The sequence below is a fragment of the Plecotus auritus genome (genome assembly GCF_963455305.1).
Source record: "Plecotus auritus genome assembly, chromosome: 5".
NCBI lineage: Eukaryota > Metazoa > Chordata > Mammalia > Chiroptera > Vespertilionidae > Plecotus > Plecotus auritus.
The window spans coordinates 158367443-158386672 of NC_137776.1; the positions used below are offsets into that span (position 1 = coordinate 158367443).

At 53.3% G+C, this 19230-nt stretch overlaps 1 protein-coding gene across 5 annotated transcripts in view; it reads left to right on the plus strand.

Annotated features, from left to right (window-relative positions):
* The window catches only part of TMOD1 (tropomodulin 1), a 74081-nt gene that overhangs the window by 39599 nt on the left and 15252 nt on the right, over positions 1 to 19230 (plus strand). For all 5 annotated transcript variants that reach the window (XM_080669126.1, XM_080669128.1, XM_080669129.1 and 2 more), the window contains 5 exons: positions 2102 to 2221; positions 10737 to 10826; positions 11682 to 11812; positions 13628 to 13735; positions 16000 to 16143. In XM_080669126.1, coding sequence (XP_080525252.1) covers positions 2102 to 2221; positions 10737 to 10826; positions 11682 to 11812; positions 13628 to 13735; positions 16000 to 16143 — 593 coding nt within the window. The remainder of the gene's footprint in view (positions 1 to 2101; positions 2222 to 10736; positions 10827 to 11681; positions 11813 to 13627; positions 13736 to 15999; positions 16144 to 19230) is intronic.

Here is a 19230-nt window from a genome sequence, read left to right on the forward strand (position 1 = left end):
GGAGAGAGAGAGAGAGAGAAAACCATCAATGATGAGAGAGAATCATTGATTGGCTGCCTCCTGCACGCTCCCCACTGGGGATTGAGCCCACAACCTGGGCATGTGCCCTGACCAGGAATAGAACCATGACCTCCTACTTCATAGGTCGATGCTCAACCACTGAGCCGCTGGAAGGGCCATCACAACTTCTTGAAGAAACTATTCCTTTTTTCATTGAATGGACTTGGCACCCTAAAATAAATTTGCCATAGATCTATGTATGGGTTTATTTCTGGACTCTTAGTTCTAGCCATTGTTTCTATATTTATCCTCATGTCAACGCCACCTTGCTTTATGTTGTAGTAGGTTTTTAAATCAGGATGTCTAAGTCCTCCAACTTCATTCTTTATCAAGATTGTTTTGGCTATTTGGTGCCTCTAGCAATTTTATATGAATTTGAGGATTGGCTTTTTCATTTCTGAAAAAAAAAAAGCCATTGGAATTTTGATAAAATTGCATTAGATCTGTAGGTTGTTTGGACATTATTGCCATTTTAATATGGTCTTCCAGTCCATGAACTTGGGATTCTTTTTTATTCATTTATGTCTTTTTTAATTCCTTTCAGCAATGATTTGCAGTGTCTCATGCACAAGTCTTTCACCTCCTTGGTTAAATTTATTTCTATTGTTTTTCCTTTGGATGCTATTATAGATGAAACTAGAGGCTTGGTGCATGAAATTCATGCACTAGGGGGGGGGGTCCCTCAGCCTGGCCTGCACCCTGACCACCTTCCTGAAGGAGCAGTGCCCCCTCACTCACACCCAGCCTAGAACTTCCTAGTCATTTGCTCTGCTTTATATTTCCCCATAATATCCTCTAATAGCTTTACATGCTTGTTTATTACCTGTCTCCTTTCACTAAGTTGTAAATTATTCATTGATATTCCTCTAGCCCCTAGAACGGTGCCTAGCACATAGGAAACACTCAATAAGTATCTATTGCATATATCCTATATAATAAAAGGATAATATGCAAATCCGATCAGTGGAACTACCGGTCACTATGATGCGCAATGACCACCAGGGGGCAGATGCTCAATGCAGGAGCTGGCTCCTGGTGATCAGTACGCTCCCACAGGGGGAGCACTGCTCAGCCAGAAGCTGGGTTCATGGCTGGCAAGCGCAGCAGTGGTGGTGGGAGCCTCTCCCGCCTCTGCAACAGCGCTAAGGACGTCCAACTGACAGGCCTAAGCCGTCAGTCGGACATCCCCCAAGGGCTCCCAGACTGCGAGAGGGCACAGGCTGGGCTGAGGGACCCCCACCCCTGAGTGCACGAATTTCGTGTACTGGGCCTCTAGTGTATATATACATACATATATATATATGTGTGTGTGTGTGTGTGTGTGTGTGTGTGTGTGTGTGTGTAATTTTTCATGCATGGAATTAAATTATTCATGCTAGTTTGTAAACTAACTTTTGCCACCTTTTGTCTTGGCATTTTCCTTCTTAGTAAGTGGAAATCCCCATCATTCTTTGTAAGAACTGCTGGGACTCCATTGCATGGATGCCCCAGAATTTCTCCAGCGGTCCCTCTGGGTGGACACTGCAGTGACCATCCTTGTGCGCCTCTTTGCTCCTCATTCAGTTCTGGGTCTGACACTTTAAAAATATCTCATCCCATGAGGCAAGGAGACGTTTCTTGCTCCCTAGTCCTCTTTTAACAATCTGAGTGTATTTTATTTATTTTGTTTAGAAATGTTTCTAAATTTTTCTCTCCCATCAGAACCCTTAGTTAGGATATCCCAGCCACTGGTATTCAACTTTTTTAAAATCTTTTTTCTACTTACAGGCCATTTAAATTAATGACCCATGTTTTCAATAGCAAACAGTCTAGTTTGACCAAGCTATAAAGGTATACTTTTCAAAATGAAAGGTACTTTGTGGGAGATCTTCCATCCCTGTTCTTGGGGAGGTTTGGCACTGGTCCCCCGAGGGAGAAACCTCAAGGGACTCTCAGCATGGAGGGATCACAGAGCTCGGGGACGGCCCCCAGGGCTGTTGCCCGAGGCTGCCCGGTGCCGCCGCGCTTGCACTCCCTGTAACGGACACTCATGTGTTTGCAGGAAAGGTCTGGGTCCCCAAGCAGAAGCCAATGGATCCCGTGCTGGAAAGTGTGACACTGGAGCCAGAGCTGGAGGAGGCCTTGGCGAACGCCTCTGACGCGGAACTCTGTGACATCGCAGGTGAGAGGCACTCCACATGCTCTCATGTCCTGCAGCAGGACTTGACCTGCGTCTGCAGGGAGCCGTGGACAGTTTATTTCAACATGAACAGCCTCTCTCTCTCTAACAAGGACTAGAGGAAACCAAGAATATTAAAATAGAAGTCCATCATCAAAAACCAAAATGAGGAAAATAGAGATAGAACCACCTAAACTCATTACCCTATGGAACCATCGGTTGTTGCCATGAAACCCCATCCCAGAGGGATGTGGAAGCATCCTGGGGTGGGGGCTGGGACTGCATGGGCCCTGTTCCCATCTGCATCAAATCCTGCCCATGCCGCCTGGGAAGAGAGAATGGGGGGGCCCGGGGGGTGGGCAGACAGAGGACTGTGGGCATCCCAAGCTTGGAAGGTTTACAAGGGCTGGAGTAAAGCCATGTGATTTTACCACTTTGCACCCTCAGGAAATGCCCATCTCATATTTGTACAACACTCTCCCTCTTCCTGTGTATTTCCACATGATCTTCCCAAATGGCCCCTAAAACTCCAGCAGGTAGCCTGATCTTCAGAGCCCTTCACCACCTCAGCATCTCTCCTTACTACTGTCTAGTCTCTGCCCCACATGCCCACCAAGAGTCAGATCTGGCCACACCAAACAGTCTGCATCTCCCCCCACCTCCTCATCATGCTGTGCTCCCTGGCCAGGGGGATGGGTGGTCTTTTGATTCTGCAGACTTGGGGGCTATTAACCATCACCCAGATGATGACAGGAGGGTGGGTAGGAAGGGGAGAGGAAAGATGGGGTTGACTCTGCCTGGCTGAGGTTGAGGAGAAGTCAAGGAAGGTTCCAGATTGCCAGCTCCAGACACTAAGTGGCTGTTGGTGTCATTAATGAGCATATATTAGTCTGCTTGAGCTGCCATAACAAAATACCCCAGGCTGGGTGGCTTAAACAGAAGTGTATTGTCTCACGGAAGTCAGAAGCTCAAGATGGCGGCAGGTTTGATTTCTTCTGAGCCCTCTCTCATTGGCTTGTCAGTAGCCACATCTCACTGAGTCCCTCTATGCTGTGTCCCCTGGTGTGTTGTGTGTCCTAGTCTTTTCTTGTGAAGACACCAATCAGATTAGACTAGGACACACCCTAAAAGCCTCCTTGTAACTTAATCACCTTTTTAAAGACCTTATCTCCAAATACAGTTACACATTCTAAGGTCCTGGCCATCAGGACGTGAACCTCAGGGTTTTGGAGGGACACAGTTCAGCCCATACCAGTGGGCAGGCTCAGAGGAACTGCTGAGTTCAGTTTGAGACCTTTGGAGTTCAAAGTGCCTGGGGGCCATCCAGGTGGGAAGAGTTGTCCATGAAAGTCTTGAATTCTGCAAGGGATCCACGCTGCAGCCCTTGTGGCATCATTAGCATAGAGATGTGGGCATCATTGGCATTGTCAAGCTCCAGGCAGAGGGCATGACAGGAGTGGGGCCTGGGGGTCTGCAGGCAAGTGTCCTGGCTCAGGTAGAAGCCTTTGAGAGGTGAAGGCCAGTTAGCCACAAATGGGCTGGGAGCCGAAGGTCAAATCACAATGGACAGAACCTAATGCAAGAGCTAGGGAGACAGAATGAGGGTTCGGGGCTGGCCTGAGACGCAGAGGTGTGTGAGGCCAGAGGCCAGGTGAGGCCACCAGTGCTGGGGGACTTGGTCTCCTGCCTCCTCGCATCCTCTGGCTTCTCGTGGGTGCCGTGCATGCGTGCTGGTGGCATTTGTCACAGGGGATGGGAGAGGGAAAGGGGGCGGCTGTCATCTACAGTGGAACCATGTGGGGAGGGACAGTGAGAGGACTCCACCATGCAGGGGGGGGGGTGACCTTGGGTGCTGGTGGCCAAAGCCAGGTGGCAGGGATCAGGTGGCGAATGCAGAGAGCCAGTGTGCAGACTGTGAGTCCAGAACACCCTTTCCTCTGGAGGCAGGGCGTTTGGGAAAGACCAAAGGACAGCGGCTTGAAGGGTGTCAGGGCCGAGAGAGAAAGGTTTCCATTCCGCTATGAAATACAGAGCAGTGAGCACCCATCCGGCCCTGATGGAAACAAACACTTGGCTCAGAAAACAGAACTGGTTTGCTCTGAAGTTCAAGTTTTGTTTTGTCAAAACCGCACAAGTCATATGAGATCCCACATCATGCTCACGTATGTCGACCGAACTGTTTCCCTGATGGGGGTCCCCTTGGCTCCCGGTTAATCTGTGCAGCGGGGAGGTGGGTGGCTGACACCCTTGTGCAGCACCTCCACGCTGACTCACCCTGGAGCTGTTTTTATCCTGGTCCTTCTCCCCCGGTCACCCTCCGTGACATCACTCCCCTCATTCGTCAGCTCAGAGGGATTATCAAATGACTCCACTGTCAGAACCACCACCAGCTTCTGTGCCAAAATAGAACTGCAATATTGGGCTGAGTTTCTGTGTTGCTTTCTTGAAACTACTTCTTTTATTTTTGTTGGTGTGGCTCATTATTATTATCTATTCATGATACCATGCCCTTCCACTGTCCGGAAGGGAGACGGGGAGCTGTAAGTCGACGCGGGTGTTCACTGGCTCCGCGTGGGTGCCTGTCATTGTGGATCAGCCATGTGAAGGTGACGGTGTCTCTGGGGAAGGAGGGGCTGAACATATGCTGACCTCCAACTCCATGGTCCCAGGTGCGCTGGGCATTGCTTCCACTGCCTTGCTGTTTATTTATTGATTACAACACCCTGTGAAGTAAGATTCATTGTCCCCATTTTACAGATGGAGAAAGTAGGCACCGCGAGGTTAAGTGCCTTGCCCGTGGGCGTGGAACCCAGGCAGCGTGGTGCAATGGCCCACTCGCATCATCACCAACTGGTGCAGCCTGGATAAAGCCCTCAGGGTTGGGGGGCACGGTGGACACAGACGATGGGTGGGAGGGGGTGCGAGTCTCCCGGAGTGGCTAGAGGAAGATGGGGCCACAGTAGGAAAGGCTCTGTCTGTCTGTTTAATCCTCCCCCGAGGATGTTTTTCCATTGATTTTTAGAGGGTGGAAGAGAGAGGGAAAGACAGAGAGAAATATCGATGTGAGAAATATTGGTTGCCTCCTGCATGAGCCCAACCAGGGCCCAGGCCGGGGAGGAGCCGGCAACCTAGGTACATGCCCTTGACCGGAATCGAACCTGGGACCCTTTGGTCCACAGGCCGACACTCTATCCACTGAGCCAAACCGGCTAGGGCAGGAAAGGCTCTGGATGCCACATTATGGCGCTGACACCTGGGACTAGGGGAGTGCTGGAGAGGCGGGTGAAAGTAGGGGTGTAGGCAGAGAGGCAGTGGTGTTTAGAGGATGGGGGGTCATAGAAGGCAGGCCCCAGGTAAGGCCAATGGCCAGGTGGAGCCATGGGACTGCGTAAGAGGTGGCTCCACCGAGAGACCAGCTATTCCTAGTGCTGGACCAGAGGCCAGAATTTCAAAGATGCTGCAAGAGATGGAGGCAGGGGGGCAGGACATCTTGTGGGAGTGCTGGTGTGGCTGACCCACCCGAGGCAGGGATGGAAGGGTGGGGGGTGGCTGGGCCTTCCCAAGGAGGGGGAGCATGGAGCCAGGAGGCGGACGAGTCACTCGAGATAGCAAAGGAGGGAGAGGAAGGCATCACCTGGAGCCTTCACACCTCAGCTCCCAGCAGAGCACTCCCATGGGCCCACCTCCACCAGTCACACATCACACACCCCGCAGCCATGCATCTGGCCGCCCTCTGTGTGCCCGGCTCTGGCCCGGCCCTGGTAAAAGAAAGCAGCCTGGTGCCTGCCCTCACAGAGCTGCCTAAACCAACACTGAGGCCAGTGGGAAATGACAAGTGAGAGTGAGTGTCGCAAAGGAAAAAGGACAGGGTGCAGGAGGGGGCTGGGCTGCGTGCTGGGGAGCTAAGGCCAGAGACGAAGCTGATCCTGAAGGAGGAAGGGCAGGGTGAACGGGGGAGCGGAGCGGAGGCGGCCCCGCTGAGCCGCTTGCTTTGCAGATGCACATGCACGGGCCTGGTATTTGGTGATGACAGGAACAGGCAGGACCCCCAGCAGGCGCCACATTGACTCAGGTGTGACACGGGGAAGGCAGGGCCTGTGAACTCTCATTTATTCATTTGTGTTCATGTTTGTGCGTCATTCATTCACTCATGGAGTCACGTGCATTATTGAACTCCTATCGTATGAATGAGTCAGACCCAGTCCTTGCCCTTGGCGGGCCCAGGACGTGATGAGGACCGAGCAGAAGCATGTTAATTTTAACGTGAAAAGCGTCGCCACAGGGTGGGGAACACTTGCCTCTGACAGTACTGAATTCTTGGCGTGTGGCCTTGGGCCCCCTGGGCGTCACCTGCAAGCACTTGGCATTATCAGTGCCTCCCCTCCTCAGTTAGGGATGTGATCCTGGCTTGCCGTTGGGGACCCTTCAGATGGGACGGACCCAGAAGGAATTGTGGGTAGGGAGACTCGCCCTTCAGAAGGGCCAACCCCAGGCAACCCCAAGGGCAGTTGGCACCCCCTGGCTCTTGTGACTCTCCGAGGTCGTCTTAGGCAGAGCCGCCTCCCCAGCTTCGGGTGCTCTTTCCTGCCCGTGGGCTCCTGCTGTGGGAGAGGCAGGGTGCGGGCATTCGGCTGCGCCCGGCCCTGGGCCAGAGCCAGCTTCTCCCACCTGTTCCTGGATGCCTGCGTCTGCCCTGCGCCAGCCTGAGCCGTTGGCCGCTGGACAGGCCAGGATGTGTGCCATTATCTCTCTGCACCCTTAGCGGAATTACAGGCTGAGTGAACCCTGCCAAGGCAGAGAGGGGAAGGAGAACTTGATGTTCTTTTTCAGAGTTCAAAAATAGTCCTTTTTGAGTTTTGAGGAAGATTTGACTTATTTTAAAAAAAACTCATTCCCCAGTGCTAAATCCAGCCTTGCCAATATCTACCAGGAACGAAGCAGCAGGCAATGTTGATGTGCTGTTTTCCTTCATCACTCACGCCTCCTTCCCTCCCTCTCCTCCCTTCTCCCCTCCCTCCCTTCTTCTTCCTCCCTCCTTTTTCTCTCCCTCCTTCCCTCCCTCCCTTCCCCCTCCCTGCTTCTTTCCTTCCTTCTTTCTTTCCTTCCTTCCTTCGTTTTTTTTCTCTCTTGGATCCCTACTTTCCTCAGAGCTGCAGAACGGTTTTATTTCTTCTTAGGCCTGCTATTGGCATTCATTACTTCCTAGAATACATGTTACCTGTTTCTAGAATTTTGAAGTAGAGCGGAAGTTTAGAACTTTAGAAGTGCTGGTGACCTAGTGCATGGAGGCGTGTGTGGGAATGAAAGCTAACTTAGAAGCCAGAGAGTCCTCACTAAATGGCTTCTGACAAACCATTTCCTCTCGAGCCTGCTGGAAAGTGGAGGGTCCACAGCACCTGCCCTGGAGGCTTGTGAGAAAATCAAACAGGATAAAATGATGAGATGTGATGTGGCTGTTAAGTCCTATGTGAAGGTAAGAGTCCAGCTTTCAAACACACCCCATTTTACAGGTGAGAAGACTGAGGCCCAGAAAGCAGAAGTGACAGGGTCACCCAGCAAATTAGTACGAAGGCCAGACTGGAGCCCAGGTCTCCTTCCTCGGGTCCCCGGCACTTTCTGTAACCTTCCTGCCTCTGCCCTCCTTTCTGGACTGTTACAGGAAGCGGTCATCCGAGGACAAAATGTATTTTACATTTTCCATCTCTCTATACGCTCTAAGGAAGACCAGTCAGCCACGTGCAGCCACGGCTGTCGTGGGATTCCCAGGAACCTTTCAAAGTGTTTTTCCAAACCTGCAATCGCAGCAGCAGCCCAGAAGCTCCCTGGGCCGCTCCCTGTGTGGGAGCTGGAGGGGCGGCTCCAAAAGGCGATGCACGGTGCTCCAATCCACCTGCCGCTGACTCAGGCCTCAGCTCCCACTACCCACGTAGCCACAGCCTGAATAAAAGCCCAGAGGGCCTATAAAATGCAGATGCCTCTCTCCCTACCAGTTCTCCTTAGTGATGAGCAGGCAGGTCTAATTTTAGCAGAGAAAACTCTTAGAATGTGAGAAACAGAAGGGACTTTGAGATCATCTCATCTTGTGGTTCTCAGCTCCCACGGAACATCAAAACCATCCAAGGTGAGATTAAAAAATATACCTCCAGAGATTCGGATTAGTTGGTCCAGGGTGGAGCAGGGATATTGTCTCAAAGTTCCCAGGTGAATTGTATGTCCAGCCATGATCCTGTCTCACCCCTTCATTGGACAGAGAAGGCTGAAGCCTGGGGAGGGAGGCGACTTGCCCAAGGTCACACAGCATTGGGGGCACAATCAGGACCAGTCCTGACTCTTCTCTAAGGGCTCTGGTATTTTTTTTTTCTAGCTAGAAACCACGTCTAATGAAATGGCTGGGGGAATTTTTAAAAAGCATCAGCAAATAATATTTACCAAATGCTTACTGTATTCTGGAAGAGGTAGAAGAGAGAGATTATATTCTTTCCTGGCCTCTGGAAGTCTATAGCCCAGTAGGGGAAGGACACAGATACCCAGATATCTCTAACTCCTGGTATACTATGTGCTGGGATAAGGACACCAGGTGCTGTGGGAGAACTAGCAGGGGAGAGGGAGGAATCCAGGAGGACTTCCTGGGGGAGGAAGTGTTATTCTAAGTCTTGAGGGATGGAGAGGTAGAGCTGTTAGGTCAAATGCAGAATGCTCAGTTAGATTTGAATTTCAGATAAACAACAGGTAAGTTTTTAACATAAGTAGCCCAAAGACTAAATGAGACCTACTTACACTAAAACATTTTTCATCTTTTATCTGAAATTCCAACGTAACTGGGTGTCTTTAATTTTATATGCTATATCTAGCAAAACGACTAGGGGCATTTCAGCAGTGGGCGCTGCAATTGAGAGAATTGACAGCGGGGGTGGGGGCTGGGGGGTGGGGGGTGAGGGGGTGGGTGTGGCCTTGGCAGAAGCAGGAGAAACTACTGAGCAGTGACTGTCCCTGGGGCAGAGAGGGTGTGCGGGAGGGACAGGCTGTGAAAGCAGGGCCAGCCCAGGGAGTGCTGGTGAAGCCAAGCTCTGGGGGTCACAAGCCACCACCCACCCACCCCGATGACCGCCACAGCCTCGTGGTCCCCCCATGTCCTTCCCTCCTGCTGTGGTTAGTGCTCCAGGCAGCCAGGGTAACGCTCTGAACTCGAGTCAGGCCAGCTCGCGCCCTGCTCAGGCCTCCCGTGGCTTCCCAGGCTGCACCTAGAAAAAGACACCTGAGCTCCTTACCCATACCTAGAAGATCCCACCTGACTACTGGAATACAGTCTGCTCCCAAGCGTTGTTGGGAGGATTCAGGGGGATGGTGTCAGGCGGTGTCCCCCACTTTGACGGCCCCTTGAAACCACTGGGAAGCTTTTTACAAAGGTCTATATCTCGGCCCTCGGCCCCAGAGATTGTGGTTTAATTGGTCTGGGGAAGGCCTGAGTGTTAGGGATTTCTAAAGATTCCCCAGTGATTCCAATACACAAACAAACGAGAATCGCTGATGGGCAGTGTGTTCTCTGGCCCAGAGCGAGTGGCTTGGTGAGGGGGGTGCTAGGCCGTCCCCCTTGTGTCCAACTTCATCTCAGCCCACTCCTGGCCCTGCACTCCCTGAGCCTAGGGCTTTCCCACCCGCTGTTCCCTCTGCCCACAATGTTCTGCCTCCCTTCTCTTTACTGGGCCAACACGAGCTCATCACTCCCGTCCCATTCTCCCAGAACCCACTGAGCTTCTCCGTTACCATACCTGCCTCACACTGTGCCTGTGTTTGTAATTGTGTGGGTCCCTGCTTAGTGGCTTTGTCCCCCGCAGACAGTAAGCTACACGGGTGGGGATCCTGTCTTTCCTGTTCCCCGCTGTCCCCCTCGCCCCTGGAGCTGGACACATGAGGTCGGCACTCAGTAAATGTTAGTAAGTGAATGGACGAAAGAGCGACTTGAGTACAGGTGTGATGTGGTCAGATCTGCATTTCCAGAAAGATGTTTCTGGCTGCTCTGTGCTGAAGCTGGGGGGTGGGGCCAGGACACCAGCGACTACACAGCTGTGACAGTACAGCCAAGAAATGGGAGAGACTCAACCAAGACAAAGGTGATGGAGCGGGAGGTGGGACCCACGAGAGACACTGGTTAGAAGGGTGGGGACTGGGTGACGGTGCATGGACTGAGGTTCTACCCTGAGGGACAGGCAGGGTGACCAGAGGGGAGGTGAGCCAAAGAAAGAGGCTGTTGCTGGGGAACATGAGTTCTGTGTTGGCCAAGTTGGGTTGGATGTGTCAGTGGGACATCTAGGAATCTGAGGCCGGGGACTAGAGAAGTCTAGGCTGGTGACAGAGATTTGACATTTGTGTAAATAGAGGCAAATAACATTTAAAAGTTTTCGTGCAAGAGTTTCTTGCCATTTCTGGGAGCAAGAATTTCGAGGGTGTGGAAGGTCTGTGCCCGGGAGGCTCTTCTGTCTGAGAGGGGCGAGTCACGGCCCTTCCCGTGTCCCCGCAGCTATCCTGGGCATGCACACGCTCATGAGCAACCAGCAGTACTACCAGGCGCTGGGCAGCAGCTCCATCGTGAACAAGGAGGGACTCAACAGTGAGTACGCAGCCCCCCTTTCCCCCACCCCCCAGCAAGGACACCTGGGAAGTGAAGTGGTCCTCAGACTGTTTGCTTCCTCCCACTCCTGCTCTTCGGCTCCTGGCAGAACTTTTACATTTTTATGTCGCCAAATCTATCCACCTTTTCCTTTTACTCCTCCGGGGTTTACGTCGTGTTTACAGAGGCCTTCTCCATCCCAGTGTTATTAAAATATCCTCCTGTACTTTCTTCTAAAGTAGTAGAGGTTCGCTTTTTCTGTGCAACTTCTTAATCCACCTGGAGTGCATGTTTGTGTGTGGTGTGGGGTGAGATCAGATTTTCATTTTTCAATGGATATCTCCTTGTCCCAACACCGTCATTTATTTGCACAGCGTCTTCCCACCGCTGGTGTGGGACTCCACCTCGATCCTACACGTCCGTGCATCCACGTGCGTCTGTCTGTCTCGGGCGCCTCTCCTGTTCCACGAGTCCGTTTGTCTCTTCCTGTGCCAATATTGCATTGTCTTCATTGCCCTGGCACCTTGTTCCAAGCTGGCGTTTGGACCCAGAGAGAAATGGGGGTGCCCAAAGAATCACGAACACACACACCCCGTAAGGCTTATATATTTCTTTCCCACCCAGGCTTCCTTTCATCCCCACAACAGCCCCTGTTCACAGGCTACAAGGTGAGGACCCCGAGGTGCAGAGAGTTTAAGGAAGTCACCCAGTTCTTGCAGGACATTAAAGACCATCCAAGCAGGGCCCACCCCCTCCACATGTCCCTGAACTCTGCTTCCTCCTGGGTGTGCTTGTGTGGAGGGAAAGTGACCCCTGTGTCTCTGTGAGACACCCCCCTTTCATGGGTCACTCCAGGTGTGATTAAACCGACACAATACAAGCCTGTGCCCGACGAAGAACCGAACTCAACCGACGTGGAGGAAACGCTGGAGCGGATAAAGAGCAACGACCCGAAGCTTGAAGAGGTTAACCTCAACAACATCCGGGTGAGTCCCGGTCTCCCCTCAGCACCCACGGGGGAAGCTATGGCATGTTGTCACCATGATGCCCACAGCCGGCTTAGCAGTGCAGAGAGGACGGGCCTGGGTGGGCTCCGGGCCCCTCTGGGTCAGGAAAAGGGGCAAAGCCTTCGGGGGGCGGGGGTGGACTGTGCAGACGAGCATGTTCCGTGGCCCTGGTTTGGTTCCGAGGACTGACATCAGGCCCAGATGCTCATCCCGGACCAACCAGCTGCAACTCGGGAAACCGCCCTGTTACTCAAAACAGAGCTTCTCTGAGATAAAACCGTGAGCCACACGCACTTGGCTGCGCAGGACCTACGGCTGGAGACGCCCGATGCCCACCAGGCTCGCAGCGTCCCCCAGCCTGGGAGGCGCCGCCCGGGACCACCGCTGCACGGTGGCATGCTCCCTTTCAGCCTCTTTCTGCAGCGGAGAGGGAGCCGTGGGCCCAGGGGTCTGAAGCCGTACTCCAAGCCGTCAGCCATATCGCTCCAGACAGTTCCTGTGTGACCCCCACGGGCACAGGAGGGACAGAAGGACAGGCCGTCCTATGCCGGACAGGCTGCAGGAGAAATTCAGAAGCAGCCCAGCTGCCTGCCCACCTGCTCAGCCCGGCAGCCAGGGGATGGTTCCGGGAGGGGGTGGCAGCAAGACAAGAAGCAGGCCCCTCACTCCGGGCTCCTCTTTCCTTCCTTCTCCGCTTTCTTTTAAGCGACTGCCAGCCCCGCGGCACAATCAGATTGGAAACCTGCTTCCGGAGTGTTCTCCCCCACCTGCCTCCCAGGCTCTGTTCCCACGGGAGCTAAAGTGACGCTCTGAAATGAGAGATCCATTAAGACACAGCCAGGGCCTCCATTGCCTGCCACGTGCTGAGAGGGAGACACCGGCCCGGCTCAGATCTGTGCATCCTGGAGTGGAGGGCGGCTCAGAGGGCATGGGGTGGGACCCCACCCCCCACCCCCCACCCCCCACCCCCCACCCCCCACCCCATTCCCTGTGGGGCCTCAGCAAGGGCTCGGCCTCCCCAGGCCCCATTCTCCCCTCTGCACACCAGGCAGCTGGATTGGATCAGTGTATTTCACCTGCGGAAATAAAACAGTATATGCCAGACCCACCCCCTTCCCCAGTTTCTAATTTTATTGGTCTGTCTGGAGCAGGCCCGAGCTTCAGCGTTTCGTAAAAGTTCCCAGGAACCTCTGGTGTACGTCAGGGCTGAGACCTCTGGGACAGATGTCTCTTAAAGACTGTCTAGGGCAGTGGTCGGCAAACTCATTAAAAAACAGAGCCGCAGTTTGCCGACCACTGATCTAGGGCAAACCGCCCCCCCCCCCCCGACACACACACACACACACACACACACACACACACACACACACACACCCCTCTGTTTTCCAGAATGAGGCCCAGAGAAGGGAAGAGACCCTCCCAGAGTCACCGAGCAAACCGGAAACATTGCCACTTGCTGGGGCAGAGGCCAAGCTCCTGGCCACCCCGCAGCCCAGGCCCGAGTTCTTGGCCCAGCATTCCTCCCACCCACTGCCTTGCCTTTTCCTTCTCTGGTCTCTGTGCACACAGAGGAAGGGGTGGGTCCTGTCTGAACTTCCAGGAAGGGTTTCTGTCAATCTGTTTGGAGAAGGTTCTCCCACATCCCACCTACATGGAGCAAAGCCGAATCCTCTGCCCAGTTAGCTTTTTGGTCAGAGGTTTGCTTTAAATCAGGCTGCACGTAGGTACACCCATCTGTCTGCCCAGCCTGCCGCTGGCAGGGGCCGCTGGTCACCGCTGCCTTTCTCTCTGCAGAATATCCCCATTCCCACCCTCAAGGCGTACGCAGAAGCCCTGAAAGGCAACTCGTATGTGAAGAAGTTCAGCATCGTGGGGACGCGGAGCAATGACCCCGTGGCCTATGTATGTACCTTTCTCCTCTGCTGCCTTGAGGGTGGGTGGCACATAACAGAAGGGCTGGTGCTTGTGGCCTCGGGACTGGCCATCTCCCACTGAGGAAGAACCTCGCGTGGTGTGGTGAGGGGCGTTGGGCGAGAGCCAGGAGAGGACGTGGACAGGAAGGTGGGTACCCAGCCACCACCTGTACGTTATCCTAGTTCAGTGGTCGGCAAACTCATTAGTCAACAGAGCGGCAAACGACGGCTCGCGAGTTTGCTGACCACTGTCCTAGTTCATCTCCACCAGCACCCCTGGTCCCGGAAGTGCAGGCCTCCCCACTTTGCAGATGAAGAACCTGGGGTGCAGGGAGCTCAGGAAACTTGCTTTGTCCAAAGTTGCAGAGCAAGTGGAAGGGGGAGCTGAGATTTAAATGCAACTCACGTGGACCCTACAGCTGGATCTCTGCATTCAGCATGGTTTGGACAATGGCCTGCCCCACACTGCGCCTCGGTTTCTCCGTCTTTAAAATCATTGTCTTCCTCAGTGGGTCCTGATGACCAATTTTATTCGTGTGTTTTTTAAAATTTATATCTTAAAAATACTGCTGTTCAAATGAAATTGTATTTATTATAAAGTAGCCTTCAATTCTTTTTCCTTTTTACACATTCAACACAAAGGCGGATGTCAGCCCGTCTGCACCAGTATACCCACTCTGGATACTGGGATGCTCTGGGCCAGCTGGTAAATCAGGGCGCTCTGTATGTACCCCCACTGCCCGCCCCAGCTCCTCTCTCACCCACCCCTGACCCCCAATTCCTTCACTCTGGTCCAGCAAACAGAGCTGACACTTGGCATGGCAGTGCCTCCAGCACCTGCTCAGGCACCAGCGTATCCACTTGGATCAGCCTGTGGACTTGCCTGTGGTTATTAAATATTTTGATTGGCAGGCCCAGGCAAGAGGAATGTTGGGAGAGAACCCAGACTGGGTCCCTCCCCTCAGGAGGGTCACAGAGAAAGCTGACATGCACCCTGGGGGTGCACAGCTGGGCGAGCTGAGCGGGGAGTGATGGTTTCAATGAGGAAGGCTTCCTAGGAGTGAGCCTTGCGTGGGGTCTCAGCAAGCAGGGCCGGTGGGAAGGGCACTCCTGGCTCAGACGGCCATTGCAGACAGCCAGGCCCACAGGTTGTATATCCTGGCCTATCAGCTGCTGCTTGGTGTCTCCTTTCCTCCAGGACACAGTTTCCACCAGCCGCTAATTACTTCATTTCCTTCAGGGGCGCTGCCCCAGGCCGAACTCCTCCCACACGTGCTGGGGCTACCTGAGCCCAGTGGGTGGTTTCCCAGGCTACCCTCTCTGCTCTCTGCTGCTCAGACCCAGAGAACAGCGACTCCCCAACAGGGAAAGAGAAGAGACAGTGAGAATATTTGGGGAGGTCGGGACTCCACCAGTCGCTCAGTGGACAGTGATGAGGACCTGTTACGTGCTGATTTTTCAGCCCACGGAGGGTAGAAAGTGTAATGGCAGAGACAACACCAATATAAAAACAATCTAAACCAGGGAATAGAAGTGCCATGAAGGAGGAGTGGGTAAAGTCTATGAGGTTCAATAAGACAGGCCACAGCGAGCTGGAGGTGTCAGCGATGCCCCTCTCAGAGAAAGGGGCATTGAAAATGGCCGTGTAGGATGGGCAGGGTTTGGATGAGTGAAGTAGAAGGGAAAGGGCATTCCAGTCGGCAAGGACAGGATAAGCAAAGGCTAAGCAGTGGGAGAGCGCTGGGCGTGCACGGGGACCTGGGAGTAGCCCTGCCCATAAGGGAGCAGCGGGAGTTGAGGCTGAGGAGGAGAGTAGAACCTGCATCCAGTAGCAGCCGTGGGCAAACTACGGCCCGCGGGCCGGATCCGGCTGTTCTATCCGGTTCTCTTGCTCTCCCCTCTGCTCCTTTACTTTGAATTTATATTAGTTCACACAAACACTCCATCCATGCTTTTGTTCCGGCCCTCCGGTCCAGGTTAAGAACCCATTGTGGCCCTCGAGTCAAAAAGTTTGCCCACCCCTGAGTAGAGGCTCCGGGAAGGGTTTGGGAGCCATGGCGGGGTGGAGGGGAGGAGAGACTGCGTGGTGAAGGGAGTGTGGTGAGCCTGGTCCCTAGCTTGAACAGCAGAAGTGTACAAGGGACTCTTGCTCCCGGCAAGTTTCCCTCGATATTTTAGGTTTTACCCAAGAGGGGCGCCAGCCTTGCTCAAGGTGACTCACAGGTAACCCTGGCTTTTCTCCCGTGGCCCAAGGCCCTTGCTGAGATGCTCAAGGAGAACAAGGTGTTGAAGACACTGAATGTGGAATCCAACTTCATTTCCGGAGCTGGGATCCTGCGCCTGGTGGAAGCTCTTCCACACAACACTTCCCTGGTGGAACTGAAAATCGATAACCAGGTAAGCTGAGCCAGGGTCTCCTCGAGTCCTTCGCTACAGGACGCTCGCCGTCCTGCGCTTTCCTGCAGGCTGCGGGGCGGAGTAGAAGCTGCTGATTATAAAAGCTACGGAGCCCAGCTTCAGGGGACCTCCACCACGCTCACCTTCCTTCTTCATTCCCACCAAGGGCTCTGGCAGCTTTCGCTTGTGTCCCCCTAGTGATAGGGAGCTCACGCCTTACTCGTCTACCCTTTCTTACCTCCCGGAGAAATTAGCTCCCTTTACTAGTAGGTCCTGTTTGTTGGGCTTAATTCTATTCTGTGCTACACACAGGACACGTCTGTTGCACAGATCTTGTAAACCATTGGAATCTTCCTCTCCAGGCTAAATACCCCATTTCCTTCCATCACCCCCGCCCCACACTCAATGGGTTTTTGAGTCTCCTTACCATCGAAGTTATTCTTGGGTAAATTCTGGTTTGTTTTTATCCTTATGGGGTTATTGTTTCTCTATAACTTCTGTGATTCAATCATTTATTTTCAGGGCAACTCTTTCCATTCTGACTTTTAAAACAGAGCTAACAACCATCTCTTACAGGTTGGGTATCTTATATGTTACATGTGTTGAGGGTCCATTGTGGGCTAGGCTCCACACCATGCACCTGACACACACCATCTCTGATATTCCCAACCTCCCTGCAGGAGGTGGGTATTCTCCCTCCCACTTTGCAGAAGAGAAAATAGTTCAGAGAGGCTCAGACAAGCAACATTCTCAGGGCCACCATGTTCTTGTTTTAGGAGCCAGGATTTGAATCCAGGACTCGGTGACTCCAAAACCCACACTCCATCCATTACGTGTTAAAACACTTTCACACTGTCTTCTTTATGGTGTGTGGATAGGGAACTTTTGTTTTCTACATGAAAATGTTTGCTTTCTGGTCATATAAATGTGTGCAAAGGAGAAAGATGGGAAGGAAATACAACAATTATAAGTAGTAGTTATCCCTGAAGGAGATATTTATCTCTATTGTAAACTAGTTCAAACAAACAGAAAATGCATGAAACTTAAACGCACCGTTGAACGAATCACATCACGCTTGTGACCTCTGTCCAGGCCAAGAGCTGAAATACCACCAGGTTCCAGAAGACTCCTGTGGGCCCTTGTCAGTCTGAAGGGGTTATCTTCAGAGCTCTCCACAGTTTGCTCCCTGCTTACTTTCCAACCTCCACATCTTCGCTCTTGCTTTTCTCCCTGCTGGAGTGTCCTCCTTGCCCCTACCACTTCTCTGCCTGGAGAGCTCCTCTTCCTCTGGGTGCAGCTGCAGCCCCTTCCTCTCCCACTGGGGTTCTGGAGCCAGCTGGACCCAGCGTGCCAGAGCTGACTGCACACCTCTTCCCAAATCCCCTTCAGCGATAGCTCCTCGGAACCTTGAAACCGCCCCTAGCGGGAATATTTACACCGGAAATGGGCCCCCCAGAACGAGGTGGGTGCTCCCTCCCTGTGTTCTCCTCTAGGACCTTGGCTTCCCTGTGAGCTTCTCAGAGGCTGGTGCAGTGTCTGTGTCATCGCCATCTCAGGGCCGAGCTCAGAGCTTGGCCCCCAGCGGTGCTTGGTAAGCAGGGCTGCCCTGGATGGCCTGCGTGTTCACCGCACAGTGAGCAGGCAGGGGTCGGAGGCTAACCCGCATTCCACTCTCCAAGACTTGGTGTGGGGCTTTGTTCCACAGAGAGGGTCTTTTTTTTAACTCATATAAAAAGACCGCGTGAGCCTGCTGCGGCCCTGGCATGTGAATTTGCTGCATTGGACTCCTGGCCTCTCTCACATGCCGTGGCCTGGCTGCTGCATCGCCCATTCCCAGCCCCTTCCCACCCCACCTATTATGTCCCTCCTTTGGCCATTGCTGACCCTGCTTATTGGAGGCAGGAGGGGCACAGCAGATGGAACGGAGGCATGCAGCCGGCTTGGCAGCAGCTCTGGGCCAGGCTGGGGACCAGCTGGTCATGTGACTTCAAGCCTGCTGTGCAGGGAGTCAGGGTCTACCCAACGTCAGCTGAAAACTGACACCTGGGGCAGAATGCTGGCCAAAGAGGGCCCAGACCACTGGCCTCAGGTCTGTGATGGCAGCTGCCAGGGAACGAGCTGCCCACCTTCCTTCTCACTGCTGTTCCCCCAGAGCCCAGAGATGGAGCCATCACCCTCACCTGGCACACTTCCCTGAGCCTCACTACCGCCCTCGTAAATGGGGTAATAAAATCTCCACTTCTGAGGAAATGACAGAGTAAACTATCCTATGTAATAAAGAGGTAATATGACCCTCACGCCATAACACTGTCACAAGATGGTTGCGCCCACAGTGGAGTCGGGGTTCCCGTAACACAAGATGGCTGCACTCACAGCAGAGGCGGGGTTCCCGTAATGAGCAATCAGCAGGGACCTGAGGCTGTGGGGCGCTGGGCCAGGCCAGGGGACCTGAGGCTGTGCCCCCCTGCCTGGCGGGGCTTGATGGGGGTGGGGCCAGCCAGGTCTGAATCTATCAGCCGTGGGCAAACTACGGCCCGCGGGCCGGATCCGGCCCGTTCGGCTGTTCTATCCAGCCCATGGAGCCGAAAGAGCAGAGGGTTCTCTTGCTCTCCCCTCTGCTCCTTTACTTTGAATTTATATTAGTTCACACAAACACTCCATCCATGCTTTTGTTCCAGCCCTCCGGTCCAGTTTAAGAACCCATTGTGGCCCTCGAGTCAAAAAGTTTGCCCACCCCTGAATTCTAGCCCAATGGGGGTGGGGCCGGCCGGGTCTGGGTCTCGCACACGATTTCGAGGCATGCGTGGGTGGGCAGGAACTTGACTCTGGGTCCCGCGGCGTGCCCAGACTCTGACGGGAGGGAGATTTTCATATACATTTTACTAACTTTCTTTCATCTCTGACACTTCTATTATAGAGAAAGGGCAAATAGCAATATTAAAATATTTCCTCTAATTAATTCCCTTTTAACGTGTGCAAATTTCGTGCACTGGGCCACTAGTATGGTCGATAACTTCTGTAATTACTCCAGAGGCAATCTAGGGAGTTCACACATTATTCAGAGTTAATTTCCTGAGCAGGTGCCAC